The sequence below is a fragment of the Muscardinus avellanarius genome (assembly GCF_963383645.1).
Source record: "Muscardinus avellanarius genome assembly, chromosome: 1".
NCBI lineage: Eukaryota > Metazoa > Chordata > Mammalia > Rodentia > Gliridae > Muscardinus > Muscardinus avellanarius.
In genome coordinates this window covers 120,588,715-120,611,831 of record NC_137786.1, presented here as the reverse complement: position 1 = coordinate 120,611,831, position 23,117 = coordinate 120,588,715, and the positions used below count along the sequence as shown (strand labels likewise).

The window sequence follows — 23,117 nt, the reverse complement described above, 5'->3', positions numbered from 1 at the left end:
ATGAACGCCAAAGCTGGCTTGTTGTTTATTTTTTATTTGTTTGTATTTTGTTTGTTTTATCTTGTCCCAAAGTCAAGGTCTTCCTAAAACCATTTCTGATTGTATTGCTCTCTTCTCAGGACCCTTCAGTGGCTCCGCATTCTGAGAATAAAGCCCTAATGCCTGAAATGGCTTATGCATGCTGTCTCTTATGAATTTGACTCGTGGCTTTCTCCTGCCCCAGTCAGTTCCTGTCACCTGCCATGCACCCCAGCCAGACCAAAGGGTGCACAGTTCCCAGAATTTCTGTAAGTCCTTGGTGTCTGGGGCTGTGGCCATTCTGTGGTTTCTGTCTGTAAAGCTCCTCTTCTCACTTCTTTACCTGCTGACTCCTGCTCCTCTCTCCGTCTCAGGTCACCATCCACTCTCAGCAGCAGTTCCGATGGGAGGGATCATCTTGTCCTGCCTTGTACTTACTGCTCCCAGGACTTGTCCCTGCCTGCTGCTGAGCACAGGAATGGGCCTTACTCATCACCATGTTGGTAGTGCTACACACAGTGTGTGTCCAGAGGAGATTCTCATATTTGTGTTGGATGAACAAAGGAATGAATGAGGCTAGCCAGCATGGCCAAGACCTGAGAATCTCTTGTGTATCTTTCCCCAGTACAGGAACCCCTCTGAGAGCCTACTGCCTCCAGTGTCAGCATTTCAAATGCCTAGCCCACAGCCGGGCGTGTGGCACACACTTGTAATCCCAGTGCTTGGGAGGCTGAGACAGGACGATCACACAGGTTCGAAGTCAGCCTCAGCTACTTAGTGAGACCCTGTTTTCAAATAAAGTATAAAATAGGTCTGGGAGTGTACCCTGGAGGTAGAAAAGCCCCTGGGTTCCACCCCAGTGCCACAAAATATAAAAGAAAAAAAAAGCCCAGTCCTCAGGGGAAGTCCATTCTGTGGCCCCACTGCAGAGTGGGCAGGGACAGTTGGTAAGGAGGCAGGGCCACTGACCCATAGTGTAACCATTGTCCTAAGCCACTCCTGAGTGAGTGAGACTTGGCATGCTGAAGGCTAATGCAACTGGGACCTGGGAAAGGAGAGCTTTAGCTTCTAGTGGGTAGACAGGAGGCCTGGTCAGTGTGTCCTGAGTGCAGAGGGTCTCGGAGTTAAGGAATTGATGCCTGATAAATGAAGCAAAGCCTGCAGAAAAGGAGCAGCTCTCCCAAGCCTACGGGAGAGAGCAGAAGGTGATGCCATATTTCTCCTGAAAGTTTCAGCTGCACAACTACCTTCATAGTTAACAGCTACTTATTTAGTGCCCAGAGACACAGAACAGTCTTCTAAGTACAAAGTGAAGACAGAGTCAGCTGCTGCTAAGGAGGCGGGCAGGCTCTCCACCTGGCCCCCCCACCTCCTCCTCCCCCTTCTTATTCAAGGGGACAGTGACTAAAATCTTCTTATGGGTGGTTTCATCCTGAAGGGCTTGCGGGAGAACATTCATTTATTGAATGAATGTGCACTGTGTAGTTGGTAAGCACAAGCACAGGGTATGGTGTGGAGGGTACAACAATGAGCCAGACAGAATATGCTCTGCCTTTGAAGTCCTGTTTGTAGACTCACATTGGGAAAGAAAAGCAGAGATGGGGCAGAGTTCCTTGGAAGACAAGATATACATATTCAGCTCATGAGAGTAAATGAATAGGAAACATGTGGAGAGAAGAATCCAGAAGAGCTGGGAGCTTCGAGGTTTAGGACCAAATCTCCTGTTAAGGAGACTTTACTGACAGGTATGAATTAGCCTCCCAGCTGCTACTGTCTTCAAAGACCTATTACACAAAAAGCAATCTTACAGTGTGCAGAGAGCACAGGCTTTGATGTAGATAAATAGACAGGCACTACAGTTAGGTGAACTCTGGGAGGAGGGAGAGGATGCAAAGGTGCCCAGGAGATTCTAGACTTCTGATGGCTTCCAGACTATTCTAGAGACAAAGGTCCAGACCCTGGCTTCTGTCATGTATTTGGTCCCAAGGAGAAATGAATGGATCACAATTATAAAGAAGAACCTTGTGAAGTTTTGAGGACCAGGCTGCCCATTGAGAGGATGGACAGCCTGATAGATGCTTCCTTCCAGAAATCCACCCAGTAAACAGCACTGATTCTTTTCTCTATGCATATAGATGCTGCTGAATAACTTAGGAGTATTTGCTTCAAATAGCAGCTAGTTTTGGGAGTGGCAGCTTTGGACAAACTTTGAAAAAATAATAATTAAAGAAAAAGTTCTCTAGGTATACAGAGACACTGTGGTGGGGCCATTGAGTGGACAGCTCTCCCTGGGTTGTGTAGCAGAGTGGTCAAGGGGGACTCCTGAGCATAGACAGGAATCACAGCATCTAGTTGAGGAGTTTGCTTTTGTCTAGTATGCAATAGAGGTGGAGGGTCATGATCAAATACATAGTTTAGAAATACTCATCCAGCAATAAGCATTGAGAAGGAACTTGGAGACTTGCAAGATCAGAGAAAGGGAAACCAGTTAGTCTCTAGTCCAGGAGCAAGCTGGTGTGGAGGCAGTTTTGGGCAGAGGTGATGGAATTGGAGACTGGGGATGGAGTCAAGAAATGTAAAGGAGAGCCGGGTGTGGTGGCGCACGCTTGTAATCCCAGCATGCGGGAGGCTGAGACCTGGAGGATCGTGGTTCGCAGACAGACTCAGCTACTTAGTGAGGCCCTTTGCAACTTGGTGAGACTCGGTTTCAAAATAAAAAATAAAAAATAGGGCAGGGGGTGTAGCTCGGAGGTCAAATGCCCCTGGGTTCCATCCCCAGACCCATACACACACACACACACACACACACACACACACACACACACAGAAAGTAAAGGAATAGAATTGCTCCTAATGAACAATGAATGGGTTTATGCATGTACCGAGGAGACGTGGATGGTGAGAGAATGAATGGGAAGAAGTGGAGGATGATTCCAAATTCTAGCTTGAAAGATGGGTGAATATCGTAACTGTCATGGAAGGGAACTGAAGGAGAGGACAGATTGGGGTGGAGAGGTAAAGAGCTCCAGTTGGGAGTGACAGACTCTTCAGGGTTTCTTCCGCCACTCCTGCTTCATGAAAATGGATTAAGAATCCAGGACTCCTGGGGTGCCATCATCGTAAGTTGTCAGTCATCAATAACCTCAGTGAGGAGGGTGTTCACTGACACCAGCTCCTGGTGACCTAGCCCGGTTCCAAGCATACAGCAAGGACAACAAAACATGCTCTGATCTTGTATGCCAAGTTCCAGGATCTTAATCCCACATAACTTTTGGGCAAGACACTTAACTTCCAGGCAGCTCCTCTTCTTTTTCTACCAAATGGAAATATAGCTGTCCCATCCACGTGTGCTTGGGAGGACCCAAAGTGACACAGGAACGCATGCCAAGGTAATCTGTTGATATTATTACACTCACATGACTTGAAGTTCAGTAACCTAATTGTGTCTGGTGACATAAGGCTGCTGGCCTCCTCTCCCAGGTAGTTTAGGAGCAGAGCTCAGTTTGAAAAGAGCATCAAAGGCCGAGGCTTGTGCAAAGCAACAAAGAAACAAGGAGCTGTTTGAAATCCCATTGTTGAGGGGGCTAAGAAGTTTGTCACTGCATTGTTAAGAGACAAGACCAGTTCTGGAGTGAAGAAACTGCATGTGAGGACAGTCACAGCCCACTGGATCCAGGTGGCAGGATCAAGAGAGATTTCAGAGTGCCTACAGGTGAGGGGTGAGATCTTTGAGAGACCCATGGCCTGAGCAGCAAGGGAGCTGCTAAGTTTCTAGGAACAGCAAGAGCCAAGGACCTTATGCAGAAGCAGAGGGACAGCCACCTGAGTGGCGAAACCCAGCAGGCTTCAGGAAGGCTTCCTGCCCATGCTGTCTCCTTCGCTGCCTGCCAGATGCATTCCCTCAGCTGTTTGTTGTGTCTTCTAATAATACTAATAGCTTGAGGAGCCTGCATCCTTCTTCCAGAACACAGCCTTCCTTATATCATTCCTGTTGAGTCTCACAACAGCACTGAGAAACACTGCTTCCCTCGTTTCATAATGAGGAAACTTGTCTAATTAAAAGAGATGCAAATGAAGAAATTAAAAAAGAAAAATACCAGTGATTGGTTTTTGAGACATGAGCTTTCAGAAAGGAAAATCTAGGACAAAATAACAGTAGACAGTATATGATTTGAAATGTTACAACTGCAAATTCGTAACTACTCTCCCCAGCACAATTATTCTGCTAATCATTTAATTAAGCCATAGACAGTCTTCAGTTTCACTGATTTTCTCTGGGTGCAGGGATGCATAAGGCCTACTATATCTGTCAGGAGGTTACAGGCCAATAAGGAATCCTTTGTGGCCTGAGCAACAGTCACCACAGAGAGAGAGAACTTATTAGGGATGGCTCTGACCCCTGAACATCCCTCAGCAGAAACTGGCCATGGAGTTTCATGGGGCTGCCTTCTTCTCTGGGCTGTGTTGACCACACTTCTCCAAGTAGCTGCATTTATGTTTTATTCTCCCCACCCCACCCACTGCACCCTGGCATTACTCTTGTTCCTCCTCTGAGTTCTTCATGCTGAATTAGACATGATGTGGGGCAAACCTCAGATCGCCCATCTTTTCAAGAGCATTGTTCAGGTGCTCTGTCTGGAGCCCCTACCAAACTCCACTTCCTTTATAATTAAAGTCCTTCTCCTGCACATTGGTCAATGTTTGATAATCACTTTACTCACTCAGACTGCCAGTGTTTGTTTTATAGGTGCAAATCTTCTCCCTGGTCTTAAGGTCAACATGTGTATTCTGAAACCAGCTCTAACTTAATTCTGCTGGGTATTTTATAGCACAGTCTTAATGAAATCATAGTCCCTCTCACTCCTGTGGTGAGGGGATGGTATAAGGACATAGATGACCAGCTTGGAAGTCAAGGGGACTTGGGTTTGAATCCAGAACTCCTTGTTTCCCTGCTGTGTCGCCTTGGGAAAGCCAGTTCCCTGCTCTGAGCCTCAGGGCTGCAGCTCTGAGATGGCAACAGTCACTTCCACGCTGCCAGGTGCTGTAAGGATGAACTGAGTCCTGCATGAGAAGTGTTCGGTCTGTCTGGCACAGTCAGTGGTCAGCAGATTGTCATAGTTGCTATAGTTACGGCTTTGCTATTCTTACATATGGAAGATGGAGAAGTTCAACTCCAGGCTTATGGTGACTTAGCAAACTTTTCTTAGCAAACTTTTTCTTTAGCTACTTGTCAAGTAGCTAAGAATAGCTTCTTACAGACTGAGGGGTAGAGAAAAGGCGTGAAAAGTCCTCAGGCCAGATATTTCCTTTTGGCTGGGGACCTGGCAAAGCGAGGAAGGAGGGGCAGCTCAGCCTCTTTGTTAACACAGCAAGGAGGTTGGACTGCATCTAAAGAGAAGAGGACTCCAGTGTCCAGAGGTCCTCCTACACATTGTGTGCTCACATGGTCTACCTCTGCTAGGAATGTGCCCTTATCCACATTTCACAGGTAAACAAACTGACAGAGACCTGTGGAGACCACCCAGCCAGCCTGTGGCCAAATCAGGGCTTGAACTCAGGATTGTCTTATTTCAAAACCTGTGCTCTTAGCCAGGCACAGTAGCACACACTTGTAATCCTAGTACTTGCGAGGTTGAGACAGGAGAATTGAAGATTTGAGGGCAACCTCAGCAACTTAGCAAGATTCTCAGCAACTTAGTGAGATCCTTTTTTTCTTTTAAAGGTAAAGGGGGTATAGCCTAGAGGTAGAATGCCCCTGGATTCATTCCACAGTACTAAGGAAACAAAACAAAACAGAAAGGGGGATAGTTCAATGGTAAAACCCCACTGGGGTCACTTCAATAAAAAAAATAAATTTTTTCTAATACACCTGCTGTTTCCTGATGAGATTGCCATATTACATAGTGCCAGTAGGTAATCACATTGTCATCAGAAGTGGCATTGGAGAGTCCTACAGCATATTGGCCAGGCCTCCCAAGATCAGAGGCAGTCCCCATTAAATAGGCAGCCATTGTAAAGGAGAACTGATGAGGGCCTGACCTCATGGGGTTGGAAGGGAGGGACAGATCCAAGAGCCAGGAGATAGATTTCACAGAATTGGCAGTTGACTGGGTATGGAGTTAAAAAAGAAGGGAGCGGGGGCTGCCTCTGCAGTGTCTAGCTTGGCCCAGGAGAACAGCAATGAGTATACTGGGCTCGGAACAGGAAGGAGAAGGGACCGCTGAGCAGGAGAATATGACAGCATGCCATTTCCCCACTTCCCCATCTGTCCTGGATTAGGAGATGGACTCAATTCAGGGATCCTGCCTGGACTGTGCCTTGGTTTCTTGCTTTTCTCCTTGAAGCCAAGCACAAGAGCTGTATCTGGATCATTTGGGCTCCTGAGCTTGCCTCTCTATTCAGCCAACCTGTCCCCTGCCTAGGGTTGCCTCACAGCCATGGCTGCTGAGCCCAGGCTGAAGGGTCCCTGCTCCTCGGAGAGGACACTTCTTACTCCACCCTCTCTCCTGTGCAGAGGCTGCCATCAAGGTCTGGGACCTTATCCCCATCCACCAAATCCCTGACCCCAAAGATGCATGCTTCCTGGCATTTGAGCCCAGTGCAGTGTGAGGCATTCCTCCTGGGCCCCAGTGATTGAACAGGCTGCCAGCTGAAGAGTTACTTGCAGCTGATGGCTGAGTGGAGGTCTGTTTGTATGTCAGGACATTGGGAATGTCACACCTTCTGGAGAAAGCAAGGGACACTCAGCTGAGCTATGGCACTGTGGTGTCTGTTCTCCACAACCCTCATCCAGGATCTGTGAGATGTTGCATCTGAGAGCCCTGCAGTATATTGGCCATGCCTCCCAAGACCAGAAGCATGATCCCCATTAAATAGGCAGCCTGGTAAAGGAGAACTGATAAGGGCCTGACCTGGTGGGGTTGGAAGGGAGGGGAAGATTCAAGAGCCAGGAGATCGATTTCACAGAATTGGGCCACCCTGGGGCAGCACACCCTGCCCTGAGGCTGTGACTTGACCTTCAGCTATAGCTATTTGGATCCTTACCTACCATCGCATGCCTGTGCACATGTGTGAACATGCACGCACTTATAAGTTATTTTAAGTGAGAAAGCCCAGTGATAAGAAAACAAACTGCCACAAATGTGGCTTTCAAAATACAATAATGTGCCGGGCATGGTGGTGCACACTTGTAATCCCTGCGCTTGGGAGGCAGAGACAGGAGGATCGCGGAGGTTCGAAGCCAGCTGTGCTTGCTTAAGAGACCCTGTTTCTAAATAAAAAGTATAAAATAGGTCTGGGAGTGTAGCCCGGAGGTAGAAGGGTTTCCAGGAACCCCAGTACAACCCAATATATATATATATATTTCCAGAGGTCAATAGGAAGCTGGTATAACTCCTATTCACAATGTTCTTAAGCCTTGTGAAGGTGTAAGAATGTGTGATAGCAATAGAGTTAGCTTCAGGAAGGCCGATGAGACTTCGAGATGTCCTGGGTCAAAGTCCTCTTACTGACATTGACCAGGGAGCTCCTAGGGATCCGCACTCTGCTCAGTGTAGGGGGTCCTAGAATGAGGCAGACACATCTCTACTCCCCCAGACCAAACACTCCTTTGGAGAGAGGGCACCTGTGTTGAAAGCAATGATGTCATGATGACATGAGGGCTGCACAAAGCCACTTGGAGGAAGTGGATGATTTGGTCTTGGTCCATGTTTCGTTGCTTGGCGTTACCACATGGCCATTTGCTCATCCTGAGAGATTCTCCTGGTTCTTCTCCCTGGTTCTCCTAGGGTCAGGACGATGGGAACCTGCCCTCATTCAGAGCAGATATTCTTTCCTGGGACATAACAGGAGAATCAAGATTCCCATGAAAACTCAATCCATCTGGGAACCCCTTCTAGCCCTTTTCATCATTTTTTGAAGGTCTTAGCCAGCTAGGCTGAGGAAGGAGCATCCAGGTACCTAAATGAGCCAGGTGTGCATTCTTAGTGCTCCAGAGAGGCAACAGAAACCAAATGAGCCTCAATCCCTTCTAATCCTGAACTTTGTTTTATGACATATTTGTCTTAGCAAAATGTTCCCACCATTTGATTTAGGGTTGATAATACATGCTCTGTGAGTACACCTTAAGTAGTATCCCCCAAATTATGTCCTTTAGGATGCCACTCGAGATTTTAGGGGGACAAATATGGTCCATGGTCAATGTGTTGGCAAGTATGGGGTTAAACAAAATTAAATAAGCTGCTTCACTGCTGGGTTTCTTTCAGCCTTTAATGTGCTAGTCTTTGTTATGGATATTGAGAAGGCAAATATAGTATGCAGTGCTTACTAGCCTTATTTGAACATGAAAACCTTGTTTTGTGAAATTTCTAATATCTTCTAGAAGGCTGGTATCCTGTGGAACACACTCAGGAATGCTGGCTTAGAAGGCTTTCATTGTACATAAACTGGTGGCAGTCAGCTGTGTCTCATGTCCTTTTAGAAAATACCCTTCAAGAGCAGCAGGAAACTCTAAGTTTAGACATAAAGAAGAATTTCCCAACTGTAAGGATGCTTGGAGAGTAGAAATCTAGAGTGTCCTGGGAAATTGCACTTAAAGAACACACCCTCCTTTCTTGTCTGTCCACGAGCTCACCCATGAGTCCTTATAAATAGAACGAATCATCAGGGAAACTTCTGGACTCTTCTTATCTTAAGAAGGCTTTGAAAATAGGAAATAGAATATAGTGGAGGGATAAGAAGGTAAGAATTAAAAGGAAGGCAGGCAGATGCTGACTTGTAGAAGCACTATCCCCGAGTGTCTACACTTACTCATTCATCCTGCTCTGCCCAGCACAGACATTTGAAGGGAATACCTTTCTGACTCAGGTTTCTAAGACAAGTGGAACTAGAGAAGGAGAGAGCCAGCTGCTGCTCAAGAGCTGAAATACCAAAGTATTTCAGTAACTATCGGAGACTGAACACTTCTCATTTGCCAGATATGATGTCAAGCCTTTGCATACATCTTACTTGTTCCTTAAAGCAGCCTAGGAAGTCGCTAATATTATGGCTTCCATTTTACAAAATGCAGATCAGAAGCTCAGAAAGGGTAAAGGCCCTGCTTAAGGTCACATGTCCAGTGTAGTGAGAGACGGAGCTTTGCCAAGGAAGCTCTTAGGCACCATCCCTCCTACTGCCATCGTCAGTGTGTGTACCTCCAGCACTTCCTTGCAATGGCGTTCCATCCATCAAGCTGTGTGTGTAAGAGAACAGAGATGCCCACATAGATGAGGAAGCTAGGGGAGAGGATATTTTCCAGCCCCCACCGTCCTTGTCCAGTGATGACAGCCTGACCCCAGGCCCCTCACCCTTGCCAAATGCATCTCTTCTCATCAGCCATCTGCCCCCTCGAGCCGCTGATAGTCCACAGAGAGTGTGGACAGCTGCCCTGTTACAGAAACAGGACATAATACCAGCTTATGAATCAATACATTCTCTGGCACATACATGTTCCCCTAATGGGAGTTTAGCAGGATCCAAAATACACTCAATCCTCATCCAACTCCACTCTGTCAGGCGTTGGTGACTCCAGAGGAGACTTTGTAACTGCAGTCTGCAGGCTGAAGCTAATAAGGCTGGGCTCTGGGCAGGGGAGCTTGGGCCTGCAGCCCGAGGCCTGGCGTGGCTGGAGAAGATAGCCAGGGAGCGAGGGAGATGCCAGGGGCTGGAGGAGCTAAGTCTTAAGCAAAGGAGACTGCCTGGAGAAAAGCAGTGTTTTTCTTGGCCAGAAAGTAAGCCTAAGGCACCTGCTACCTGTCATGCCGGGCTGAGTGGCTGATGGGTTGGTCCTAGGGTCTGTAAGTACCACGTGCCCATGGATGTGGAGCTGTGTGTGAACATTAAAGGAAACATGTCATGAATGTGCCTTCAGTGAGAACATGGCCTCACCTGAATTTGAAGGCATGCTTCCAGGACTGGGGATCAGTGAGCTGAGTCATCCATACTCTCTTGCCTGGTTTCCCCACACAGGACCTTGGAGATCCAGGACCTGGGGTTCCGAGGACTCCTTGATGGCAGGCACACCTTCAGGCTCCTGCTCAAATAGGCGATCTGATGAGACCAGGGGTTGCTGGGAGAATTCCCTTGACCCTCTAGATGTACTGCTCAGATGAGGCTTCTCAGACTGCAGCAGCTCTCCCCCTCCATTGCCATCCGAAATGACAATGAATTTGTCTCTTTACTATCTGTTTCCTCCACTGGTCTGCAGGCTCCTTGAGAATAGCATGTGTGTCTCTGATTCATGATCTTCCTGCCTAGAAACATGTCAGGCACACGAAAAACACTTATATCTGTTAAATGTGAAACACATGTGTTAAATGAAAGAAAAAAGAAATAACAGCAAAGGAAGGCACTGCCTTCAGACCTTCAGGTTGAAGTCTTAGAAAGCAAACTTGATTTTGTCATACTTCTGGGATTTGACAAAATGTGAACTCTCATCCCCCCCCCCCCCCACATACCCTTGGGCTCTGCCAGGCTAGGGACCTGACCCTCCAAGCCTCGTTTTTCAACATTCTGTCCCAGGCCTCTGCATCCTGCGGGTTCATTAGTGGTTCCCGAACACTCAAGACTTAGGGACCACCGAGGGCCTGCTGCCTCAGTAGGCAGCAGCTTGAGAGACACTAATCCCTATGGTGGTGGGAGCGTGCAGGAGTGGCCACTTTTTAAAAGATACCCTGGTGATTCTGATGGTGGGATGACACTTTGAGGAGTCAGGCTTTCATCACAGAGCACCACAGGTACCTCACTGAGCACCATGGACTTCCTCACCTGTGTGCTCTTGGGGATTTCTGGTTGGAATCGCCCCTGTCCATCCGCATTCTCCACCTGGGAAATGCATCCACATCCTTTGAGCCTCTGCTTAAGCAGCAGACCTTCTGTGGATGCGGTCCTGCTTCAGCAGGTACACAAGCCCCGTATGTCTTCCTCCATCCAGTGCATCTTGTATACTTTGCTTGTTTCTTGTATACTTTATCATTCTATTTATCTCTCCCCTATACTCTGTACCATAAGCTCCCAGGGGAGCCACTGTTGGTCAGGCCTGGACCCCTAGCTCCCAGCAAAGCTCCTTGTTATTTGGAGTCGAGCGAGGTGCCCAGATGTGCTTCTGCATGATCTCCCCTCCCCTCCTCCTGTCCTAACTATGCCTTCTGTTTCTGACTGCTGGCTCTTTCCAGGAGTTCTCACTCCAGAGAATGGACAGCCTTGTGGATGACCGTGTCAACATCCTGGGATTTTCCATTTTCAATCAATCCCATGCTTTCTTCCAAGAGTTTGCCCAGAGTCTCAACCAGTCCTGGCAGGAGAACTGTGACCACGTGCCCTTCACGGGGCCTGCGGTAAGTGTTCCCAGGGCTCTCTCCTGTGCTCCAGGGCCTCCGCAAGAGCCCTGCTGTGGGCAGGCTGCTGCTTGGTGATGCCTTGAGAGTCCATCCTTCTTTCTCCCTTCTCCAGTCCCAGTTCAAAGAGACATGTATAGATTTGCTGGGAAGTGGATACAGGGAGAGGGTTTGGGAAGTCATAGGCTCAGATCACCAGCTGGGCTGAGAAGGCAGCAGGAAAGCACTGTGTGGAGGTCCTGAGTTGTCCTTTACTGGTGTCTGGGGCTCCCCAGAATGCTGCTGCTGATTTCGGGTGGGAATCAAATGCCTGGGTTTATAGTTTATCACACTGTTAAAGGGCCTTTCAGAGCTGATCTGCCCTCTCATTTCTGGAACAGAGACACTGATGTCAAGGCTAGGAACAGGGCTGGGGATGGGTAAGAGTCTTTTGCAGAATGAATCCGAATTCTGAGATTCCTGGCTCCCAGTCCAGTGTTCTTTCCACCATAGGGGTCCACTGCCCTGAGTAGTTCTTCCAGAAAAGCTTCCCGAGGCGCAAATGCTGAGTGTAGGGCCTCTTGCGTGGTCTGTGGCGAGGAAGAACAGGAGCAGGGCGTGGGATCATCCCCACCCCCACCCCAGGAAAGTGGCTCCTAGAAGCTTAGCACTTCTCCTGTGAAGCACAGGGAAAGACCTCTGCAGGCAGAAGTGGCGAAGGCTCCAGAAGGACAGAGTTTGGATCAACCCTGGATCACATGCACAGGGGTGACCCATCTGATGATAAAGTGACTTTGAAGCTGTCTTAGTTTGTGTAAGTACACACAGATGACATACTTGACTAAGGACCTGCTTCTCAGAACAGGTCTCATCACTCAGCAATGCAGGACTGAGAATCCCTGCACATGGTCTGTGTGAGAGAGTGCCTGGGCAGGCGCCTAGCCTCTCAGGTACAACACGGGCAGTGCTGACTCCTTCCCAGGTCCAGGGAGTCCGTCCTGCCGCTGGGAAGCACTTCAGGCAGCTGAAAAGATAGGAACACTTACTTTATCTGTCCCCTTCTGGGTCCAATGTCGGGCCTCCTGGAGCCCCAGCATCTTACCCCTGGCAGAGTCGCAGGCTCTGGTCTCCGGGCCCAGCCCTTCCTGTTTCCCAGTGGTGACGTGGGTGTGTGTCCTTGGCTCAGGGGACCAGGGCGCTTGGGGCATCTGCTCTGCCTCAGCACAGAGCTGAAGCCTACTGCAGTGCATCCCAAGCCACAACCCTTTTTCTTCTTCATGGTGTCCTTGTAACAGGTAAGGGCAGTCATATACCCCCTTTTAACAAAAGAAACTGAGGCTCAGAAGTGCTGGATGGATTATGCGGGTCTGCTGAGGTCCTCATTTTAACACTGCCTGGACTAGAGCCTAAATCTGTCCCTCTGCGCCAGAGGACCTTCTGGCTAGGCCTCTTATTATGGCCTCTGAGGAGGGGGGGAAGGGTATGGGCTATTCTCTTAGAGAGAGTGGAAGGAAGCCCATAGCCGAAGAGGGCTCTCACTTCAGCAGCTTACCTTCTGAAAAGCTGCCTCCTCCTGTCTTCTGCCTCCTCCCGTCCCAGGAAATTTCCAGCACCAACAGCCCAGTTCTTTCCAACAGGGAGTTGGAAGGCGGTGGAGTCCCAGACACACACAGCCTGATTCATCTTCCCATCTTGTGCTGTAAAAAGGCCTCAACCATCTGGGCATGGGGATGCATGCACACCTACAATCCCAGTACTTGGGGGGCTGAGACAGAAGGATCATAAGTTCAAGGCCAGCCTCAGCAACTTAGCAAGGCCTTCAGCAATTTAGTGAGAATTTGTTTCAAAAAAAGAACCTGTTTCAAAAGTTCTCTTAGTGAGAACTTGTTTCAGTCCTGGGGGTCTATAGCTCAGGGGTGGAACACTCCTGGTGCAATCCTCAGTACTGCAAAATAAATAAATAAATAAATAAATAAGCCACAACCAGCTCCTGCCTCGTGGGATGATCCTTCTCTCCTCCTCCCTCTCCTTCCTTTTCCCCCCTCTTCTTCTTTCTCCTTCTCTCCACATCTCCCACACTCTGCCCTCTCCCCTTGCTTCTCCCTGTAACTCCCTTCGGTCTCTTTTCCGCATAAGATGCTCCTGCCCTGTGTTTCCTTTTCCTTCTTCCCCCAGCTTGTGTGCGAGTCTCCTTCACCTCCTCAGGTGGGCTTTGCAGGACAAGGATCCTGGGTCTGAGGACTCTGAAATGAGTGCTGGAGGGAAAGGTACCCAGGCCAAGCCCAGCACACCTGCACCTCCCAGGCAGGACCCACCAGTGGCCCACAGCTCACTGCAAAGGTGCCTCCTGCCAGGGGTAATGTGCCCAGAGGAGGAGCATCATGAAGGGACCTGCACACCCACCAGATTCATGTGCCATTTCTATTAATCACCCCACAAAGAACAAAAATGGTGAGAAATCATTAAAATTACAGATGGCTAGATTAAGTAATTAGAATTTAGGCTAAAGCAGATGTTTGTAATTAAGTGTTTATTTCATTGAATAAAATCCAGATTGTAAGAACGATTCCATGCGATTTTAATGGTTCCTGCCCTGGTATTATATCGGGGGCAGAGTTTCAGCATTCAGAGTTTCAGCGACAAATGGGCATCCAAAAGGACCCTGGGAATCTGTTCACCCAGAGGTTGGGGAGAGATGAGGGTTACAGGTTTGTGTCCAGAAAAATTCTTACTTTCGTTTGAGGGAGGGGGAAAGGAATCCAGCCACAATTCCCTGAGTCAGACTTGATTCATCTTAATTTATAACAAGTCTTTCATTCCCAGAAACAATTTGCAAACAGCTCAAAAGAAAATAACAATGAAGAACCAAATGAAAATATAAAAACAAGAGAATCAAGGGTTTCTTGCCAAACAACATTTTGGTGCCAAAATTGAGGAGAGGATTTTAAATGAGGATTGAGCCAGTTGGAAGATTTAATATTCAGAAGGGACAGGGACAGAAACAGACAAAACACACACACACACACACACACACACACACACACACACACACGGAGCAGAGACCTCAGTGATGTGTGTGTGGGGGCTCCCTACCCCTTCCCCTGGGCCCAGAATTGGAGATAGGGACCAGGGCTTTTGAAACAGGAACTGCTTTTCTCTGACTGCTCTCTGAAACACTTTCCAGAGCTAAATTAGTAAATAATAACAGTGGGAGAGAGCAATTAGGAGAGCAAAGAATTGCTTAGAATGGAGATCTGGAGCTAGAGGGAAATTGATGAGACAGAAGATTGTGGGCTCGCACCCTTGACTAGGAGAGGAGCTAGAGGAGTGCGGGCTCAGAGGGGTAACAGGGAGGATCCAGATGAGAGGCCTGGGTGGATGGCCAGGACGGGAGGTCCCTAAGGACACTGCCTGGAGGGAAGGGGCCGTCGTAGCTTAGGAGGTGCCAGCATGGATCAGCCCAGGACCCATGAAGCCAGAGCCTCCTGAGGTTACATCAACCCTTGTCACCGCTGAAGGCCATACACAGGTGCAGGTGCATAGGAATCTTGAGGATTTTCCTTCTACCTGTGCCCCATCCCCAGTGTCCCCAGGTGGTGGTGTAATTACCAAAAGTACTGGAAGAACTGCTAAGGCCCCAGGAGTTAGAGACTCCAGAGTACCCCCAAAAAACATGCTCACACTGGTCCTCAGCATTCTGATCAGATACTGTTAAGAGCACCAGCCAGGAAAACCACATTCCAGAATGAGTGGGAACAGAGACAACCATGTGGCAGGAGCAGGCCAGGGGCTTCCTGGGAGGATGTGAGGAGAAATGGGCAGTGGTAACAGCAGCCCAGGGATAGAGGAGCCTTCAGAGGGGGTGAGGCACAGGCCTCTTTGGAGACCCAGTGCAACAAAAACCCCTGAGAAGTATGGGCTTCCATACCAATTAGGGTGCTTGGTCTCAGCTTCTAGTAAAGAACCCCTAATTAAAATACCTGTGCAGACAATTTGTAATAGCCAAAATATGTAACTAACCTAGGTCTCCATCAACAAATTAATAGATTGCAAAATTATAGGAAATACACACAATGGAATCCTACTCAGCAATAAAGAAGAACAAAGTCATGTCATTTGCAAGAAAGATGGAAAGACCTGGAGAACATTATGTTAAGTGCAATCAGCCAAGCACTGAAAGAGAAGGGACATGTGTTTTCTCTAATATGCCCAAACTAGGGAGTATTTGGGGACACCAGAGGAACTCCAGATAATGGAGGGGAAACTTCAGCAGAGCTAGAACGGAAGGGTAGGAGAGGAAGAAGGCTGAGGTTGAGTAATGGAGGAGCTACATTTGAATATGTGAAAGTATGAACGTAGCATGGCCAACCTGGACACTCACCGTTGGGAGGGGGGTAAAGGAAGTAGGGGGGAGGGGACACCAAGCACAGACTGAATGTATGCCATTTTCAATATGATCCACATAAAATATGAAAAAAAACACGCCTGTGTAGAAAAGGTAATGTGGTATGTATCACAGACTCCAGGGGGACAGGGTAGGAGACCTAGGTCCTTTCCTTCTCTGCTTGGCCACCCTGGTGTCTTCTTCATGCTCAGTGTAGGGCCAGCATGATTGCAGCAGCTCCAGCCAATACATCCAGACAAAGGAAGAAGAGAACTGTCTCTTCTAGGATGTAGAATATGCTCCTGACCTCAGTTCCTGTCTCTTTTGTCAGGACGAGTTCATTTGTCCTGAATCTCATATTGGCAAGGTGATGAGAAGCCTCGGGCCACATTGGCTCACCTGGGGCTTGGGGCAGGGGCAGCTCCTCGGAAGCTCCTGATAGCATGGGAGAGGAGAGGACACCTAACCAACGTGGGAGAAACAACGGGAGAATGAGTATTAGACAAGCAACCGGGGGTACTGGTTGTTAGCTGAGCTAATATGAGGACAGCCAGTGAGCCAGGAGACAGACTGTGTGGGGACCCAAACCCAGGGATAAGAGGAGCCTGTTACCATCCCTCCATGCCCCCAGCCCTGGCCCAAGTGTCCCATATTCCTGTCTGTTGTGGAGAATGCTACTATGTCCTACACGATTGCCCTAAGTTGTCCTTGGAGTCTAGGCATGAAGATAAATCTGATAGAGCAAGGTAATCCAAGCCTCTCGAGGGGAGCCCTGCAGGCAGCAGGGAGGGAAGACAGTGCTGCAGAGATCGAGGAAACCAGACTGGAAGGGGGGTGCTGGGGCTTGGCTGTGGCCCTCACTGTCTCCCTGTGTGCCCTTGGGTAAGAGGAGAGCTCCTCGAGCCTCATTTGTAACATGGGGGTCAGACTAGTTGATTTCTAGGATCTCTTCCAGCTCAGACACATGATCTGAGAGGTCCTGGAATGAAGGGGTTAATTAAGAGGCAATGGAGAAGGTGGGACTAAGATTGGTTGATGGTATCATTTAAATAGCCAAACTGAAGGTTCTAGAGGCCAATAGCAAGTAGGGGCAACTAGCTCCCCTGCAGGTAGATACTGGAAAAGGAGAGACTGTAGCATCCATCATTTCTATCCTGCCTTTTAGCAGAAAAATTGAGAGGTCCAGTAATAAAGAGGCACACATGCTCAAGGGAAATGAATTAGGTGCAAAGGACAAGAACAATCGTAGGCTGACGGAGGAGCAATGGGTGCCATGCAGGTGAGCCTGCAGGGAATGGAGGGAAGAAGGTGCTAAGTGGCGAGAGGAAGAGAGAGGGGTGTGCAGAGAAAGAGCATGGCGCACAGGAGCCACTCAGAGGAGCGTGGCTAGTCAGCCCTGCTCCGCCTGGCTTAGCAGGACTGCAGAGGTCTCCATTGATCTTGATTGTGAGATTTGGATGCTTTACCTGCCTGGTCTTCAGGCCACAGGTGACAGAGGAGGAAAGATAGAGCCCAGAAGGCAGGAGATGCAATAGAGGCAGAGGTGACTCTGGCCTCACAGGATGTGACAGTGGAGAGGAGGGAGATGTCAGGGTCTGTGGTGCCTACCAGTTGGTAGGGACTGAATAAAAGCAGGATGAAAGGGAGGAAGCAGGAGAAGGAAGAAGGAAAGAGGAGGCAAGAGAGGGAGGGAGAGAGTGAAGGGGAAGAACAGGGATCCACTGGTCTGTTGGTTTTGTGATGCAGGTGAGGTTGGACTAGAGGAGAGAGACTGTGTCGGCCGTTTCCTCTGTGGCTGTCTTCTATAATGGTTATCCAAAGTCAGCTCGCCAGTTCCTCTGACCAGCCTCCTGGCCCAGCATGTAGCAGAACCGCAGGAAACCAGGCCCTCTGCTCCCTCCTAGCATCCTATGCTTACTGCCACCCACACCTGTGTTCAGCTAGCACCTGTTTCCTGAGCACCTGCTAACACCTGGTGGTCCTGGGAGACACACAACCCTGCCCTCAGTTACAGTGCACTTTTTCACACTTGTGAGCAGGGACTGCTATGTCTCTCTTACAGATATGAAACTGTTACTTGCTTTGAGAGGGTCAGCAAGGTACCCCCAGTCACCCAGCACCCAGTGAAGGAACTGGGGTCTGGACTGTGGGTTGGAGCTTTGCTCAAGCTTTTTCTTGCCCCTTGCTGTCTTGCATGGCACACATTCAGTCTGGAGGGCTGGGAGAAGCCCTAGGTGCCCCCTCCCTCCATCCTTGGAGGGCCTAGTGTCCTGAAGCCTGGCCAGGTGGGAGGCTGGTTGTAAGAAGTCTGCCAGCCCTTCACAAGGTTGTCTTCAGTTGAAAGAAGAGTCTTGAAAGGGGCAGTATTGATTTGCCAACGGTGGAACATCGTGCTTCAGAGAGCCTGCTTTGCCTCATCACCCCTCCGCCCTGAGGGCTGCACCTGCCTTCCTGGGCCCCCCTCCAGGACCCTGTGCTGTGTTGACCACAGAGGCCCTGGCACTTGGCAGGTCTTCCTTGTCAGTGGCCTTTTGTGCATTCACATGACACACTGTTACTTCCTTAAATCTAAGTTGTCCAAGGACCAGAAACTACTGTATTCCTCCTGTTGCCATCTGCACCCAAACGCCTCCTTTCCCCTCCCCAAGGCTGCACATTGGGCAGTGGACAGTTATTGGCTGAGAGTTAAGTCAAGAAATATGTTTTGGAGGCCAACCTCATAGAAGATGCATGCAGCATGTAGACATGAATGTCCTGTGTACCCCTGCCCTAAGGAGCTTGTGGCCTAACAGGGAAGATGAAAGCACAGAGCTCAGCTGTAATGACCTCTTCCTTGGCTTTCAGGCATGATGGCCATCAAGGCGTCTGATTCGCTGCACCCCCCAGGTGTGCTCCGCGCTGCCCACCTTTGAGTTTGTGCACCTGCACCTCCACCTCTCTGTGATGTCCTTCTCCTTCCCTGGATGCTGCCTGCCCCATAGCCAATAACCTGTCTGTCTACCAAAGTCCTCCAGTGCTCATTTCAACACTGCAGCCTCCACAATACACCGTCTAGATTGCCCAACCGGATCACCCATCTCCCTCCCACTCCCAGACTTCCATGGGTCCAGGTCACCCCATGTCTACCTCCCAGCCCGCCCTCCCTTCCTAGGGTCTTACTTCTCTTTGGGCTTTGAACTTACCATGTGTTTCACACTCACTCAAGTCCAACAGTACAAGTTAGACTGTGATCATCGTAGGTGTCATGGGGGGCTTCTGGGAGGAAGTGACCTTAAGCTGAGCTTGATGGAATGGGCAAATCTGAGGGAATGGCCCTCTTCCTGATATATGCAGCTCCATCTCCTTCCAGGGGATTCCTAAGAACAACAGAAGTTTCTATTTCCCTGGAAGGAGGGAGAAAGAAAAGAATATCTTTGAAATCATTTGGAGTCCAGTGCCAGTCTCAGTATCATGAGCTGGGTGAAGGGGAGGGAGCTGGGGGGGCTCACTAAGTTCTGTGTGCGTGTGTGTCTATGTTGCTCTGAACTTCTTCATGAGCTGTGACTACAATGCACCAATGTAAAGGGAGGGGATCATTTGAAGCCCAAAGTGGTCGTTTGAACTGAGTGTGGTGTTGCACCTGTGATCTCAGTACTTGGGAGGCTGAGACAGGAGGATTGCAAGTTCAAGGTCAGCCTCAACAACATAGCAAGACCTAGTCTCAAAATGAAAAATGAAAAAATAAAAGGGCTGGGGATGCAGCTCAATGGTAAAGTGCCCATGTGTTCAATACCCAGTTCCTCAAAATAAAAAGAAGGTGGCATGATTCTCTGATGCTAGAGAAGCCTTTGCCATGTCATTTGCCGGCAGAGGTGGAGCGAGCCCAGTGTCAGGCCGGGCCCGGGGCATGGACATGCCCCCTGTATTCCTTTTCTCATCTCTTTTCTTCATTTTCTCTCCCTCCCCTCCCCTCATTTCTCTGCACCTTGTTGCCCCCTCTCTGCCTCTCCCAGCTATCCTCAGCCCTGCTCTTTGACGCCGTCTATGCTGTGGTGACAGCGGTGCAGGAGCTGAACCGGAGCCAGGAGATCGGCGTGAAGCCCCTGTCCTGCGGCTCAGCCCAGATATGGCAGCACGGCACCAGCCTCATGAACTACCTGCGCATGGTGAGGAGCTCTGAGGGGCTGCAGCTGGCCTAGCCCAGTGGGGTGGAGTGCTTGGTTCAAGGAGCAAGAATCTCTCAGTTCTAGTCTTCCCAGTAGATCACAGCCTTGGGTAGTTGTCTCTGGTGGTCCTAGTTGAGTAGACCCATGATCCCAATGAAAATCCATGGCAAGTTTGTTCCAAATGGCCCTTGAACCTTAGACTCTTCAGGGGGCCCTGAATGCCAGGCTTGGAACCTGGCCTCTCTGTTCCACAGTGTCCCAGCAAAGCTCTGCACAGCTGGGGAAGGACTATGCTGTTGTAGCCTGTGATCCTTCCTGGAGTTTCAGGCTCCAGACTTCGAGCTCAGTGCTGGGTTATCCCAGTGTCCCTCTCCCCAGCTGTGTCTCCTTGGGGAGGAGACTGGGTTTCTGCCCATGAAGATGTCTCTTGCCTAGTGCAAAGGGTGTTGGACTTTGCCAGAGAGAGCTGATGCAGAGGGTCTTGGAATTGGCATTTAAAGTCAGTTGCAGGGGCATCCTGGCTTCTTGCAGGCCTATGAAGTGAGGGTGAGTGGCTGTCCAAAAAGGGCAATACTGTTTATAGCCAGGGGCCTAGAGAAGGGGTGGGTTGACTCTGAGCTCAACTTAGCATCCTGACTTGTGTTTGATTATACAGTCGGTGTGGGGTTAGTGGACATGGGACATTCTTTTCCTTCTCCAGCTCAGATGCTGTGGCTGGAGCATGTGGAGAATGTATCTTGGTGGCTTCTCCTCTCTGGGGCATCCCCAAGTGGCAAGTGTATAGAATGCTTGCTTGGGGCCAAGTGAACACTGGGCCTGCCTGGTGCTGTAACTCACTCTCTCTTGGACAGGTAGAATTGGAAGGTCTCACCGGCCACATTGAATTCAACAGCAAAGGCCAGAGGTCCAACTATGCCTTGAAAATCTTACAGTTCACCAGGAATGGTTTTCGACAGGTAAGCCCAGCTGTGCCACTGCTCTCATGATGGGTCCTTCTCCTTTGTTCCTTTATCCCTGACCTGTTTTGTTTTGTTGACTCCCTGGTGCTCAGGCAGGATGGCCTTCTGCCATCATTTATCCCCAGGAACAGCAGGCTGCATCCTGGGCAAGGTTCCCAAACTATACTGACCTCCCCTTCCACCACCAGGTCAGCCACCTGGCACTCCCAGCCAAACTACCCCAGAGGCTGGCAGCCATGGGGTGGGGTGAGTAGCAAGGTTGCCACTTAAAGAAGGGATTCTCAGGCCTTGTCTATGCTTTTGGATTATTCCACTCCCTGAATCTCACCCGAGCCTTGGAAGCCCTGTCCTCCAGGGATCTCACTGGGAAGACAGATTGAATCCCATGGAGGCTGAGGAAGCCCTGAGGAATCGGAGTTCATTCTCCCTGACATTGCTTCTCTGGCCTCCCCCTCCCACAGCACTCAACCCCTCCTCCCCGTCTGCCACCCATCTGCTCTTGTCTTTTAGGGATGCTCTGTGCTGTGTAGCTCCTCCCAACTCTCTACTGCTCTTCTCATTCTCATCCATTAACCTTCTTATGCTCCTTTCTTGGATCCTCTTATATCTGAGGAAACAAGGATTCTGACAGCTGTTTTAGGTATCTTTCTGAAGGTCACTCATCCTTCCATCACCCTAATAATCAGCTTCCTTTACTTGAAGCCCTTCTTCCTTCCTTAGAAAGGACTGGAAATGGGAAGCCAGGCAGTAATTATGGCAGGAAGCTGGTATATTGAGAAGCTTTCTAGCTGTCAGCATGACTGAATGAGACAATACACCAGTGCAGGGCTTAGTCACCCTTTCTGACAGATGATAAGGCATCATCTTCACCATCACCATCATCATTATCATCATAATCATCACCACCATAAACATCATCACCATTGTCATCACCACCATAATCATCATCATCATTATCATCATCACTACCATCTCACTATCATCACCACCACCACCATTAACACTACCATCATCACCATCAACACCATCATTACCATTAACACCACCATCATCACCATCACCACCATCACCACCATCATTAGCATCAAGACCACCATCTTCACCATCACCATCATCAACACCATCACTACCACCATCACCACCATCACCACCATCATTAGCATCAAAACCATCATCTTCACCATCATCAACACCATCACTACCACCATCACCACCATCATCACCATCACCACCATCACCACCATCATTATCATTAAGACCACCATCTTCACCATCACCATCATCAACACCATCACTACCACCATCACCACCATCATCACCATCACCACCATCACCACCATCATTAGCATCAAGACCACCATCTTCACCATCACCATCATCAACACCATCACTACCACCATCACCACCATCATCACCATCACCACCATGACAACTCATTTATTAAGCACTTACCAGGGGCTTTATACTGTGTTTAGTATAACATCTATTTATTCATTTAGCCCTACAAAGTAGGTACTTTTTATAATTTTCTCAGTGTAAGTGAGAAAACAGGTTCAGGTAGATTGACTTATCCTTGACCAACTAAATAATGGCAGAGATAGTTTTGGAGATTTCTATATATCCCCTTCTAAAACTCAAGCTCTTAACCATTATGGCAAACTGTGCCATGGAGTCTCCTTGGTAATTAGTTACAAATGCAGACTTTTAGGCTCCACCCTATGAGTCTGATTGAGCCATGGGATAGGCCTGGGAATGGACTCAGTCATCAGGCACCATGATGCCTGCACTGTAGAGGCCCACCACATCTGCCTCCTGTTACATCCTTACATCAGATAGGCTCCCTCTACCTTTTACCTGTGTCCAGTGGAGTTCTTTCTAGGAAGACAGTGATTAAAGCCCTTCTTGGAAGGTCATCCTTCTTGGAAGACAACAAATAAAAAGCAGGAGTCCTAGACAGAGGGACTAAGACCCTGCCCTCCCACCCAGAGCCCTGGTGCTGACTTTGAACAGCTCCTCACAGCTCTGGGCTGTAGCTCTGTGATCTTCAAGCAACAATTACCATTTTTCATATCTTCTCAAAGGGGACAGGGTCAGGCAGGCAACCAGAAACTACAGGGATAGAGTGTCACAGAACGTTTATTTCACTGATCTAACGAATCATTTCTTGAGCATACACTATGTATTCAGCATTGTGTCTGGCCTGTGGAGATAAAGCTCGAAGAGACAGTCCCTGCACTGAGAAAGAGCTCATGGTCTGGCA

At 49.0% G+C, this 23,117-nt stretch overlaps 1 protein-coding gene across 1 annotated transcript in view; it reads left to right on the top strand.

Moving 5' to 3' along the window:
- GRIK4 (glutamate ionotropic receptor kainate type subunit 4) overlaps positions 1–23,117 on the top strand; it is a gene marked incomplete at both ends in the record, with an annotated part of 288,755 nt that overhangs the window by 162,542 nt on the left and 103,096 nt on the right. The window contains 3 exons of the mRNA XM_080705143.1: positions 11,229–11,390; positions 19,746–19,898; positions 20,750–20,854. Of these exons, the coding sequence (XP_080561269.1) occupies positions 11,229–11,390; positions 19,746–19,898; positions 20,750–20,854 (420 nt within the window). The remainder of the gene's footprint in view (positions 1–11,228; positions 11,391–19,745; positions 19,899–20,749; positions 20,855–23,117) is intronic.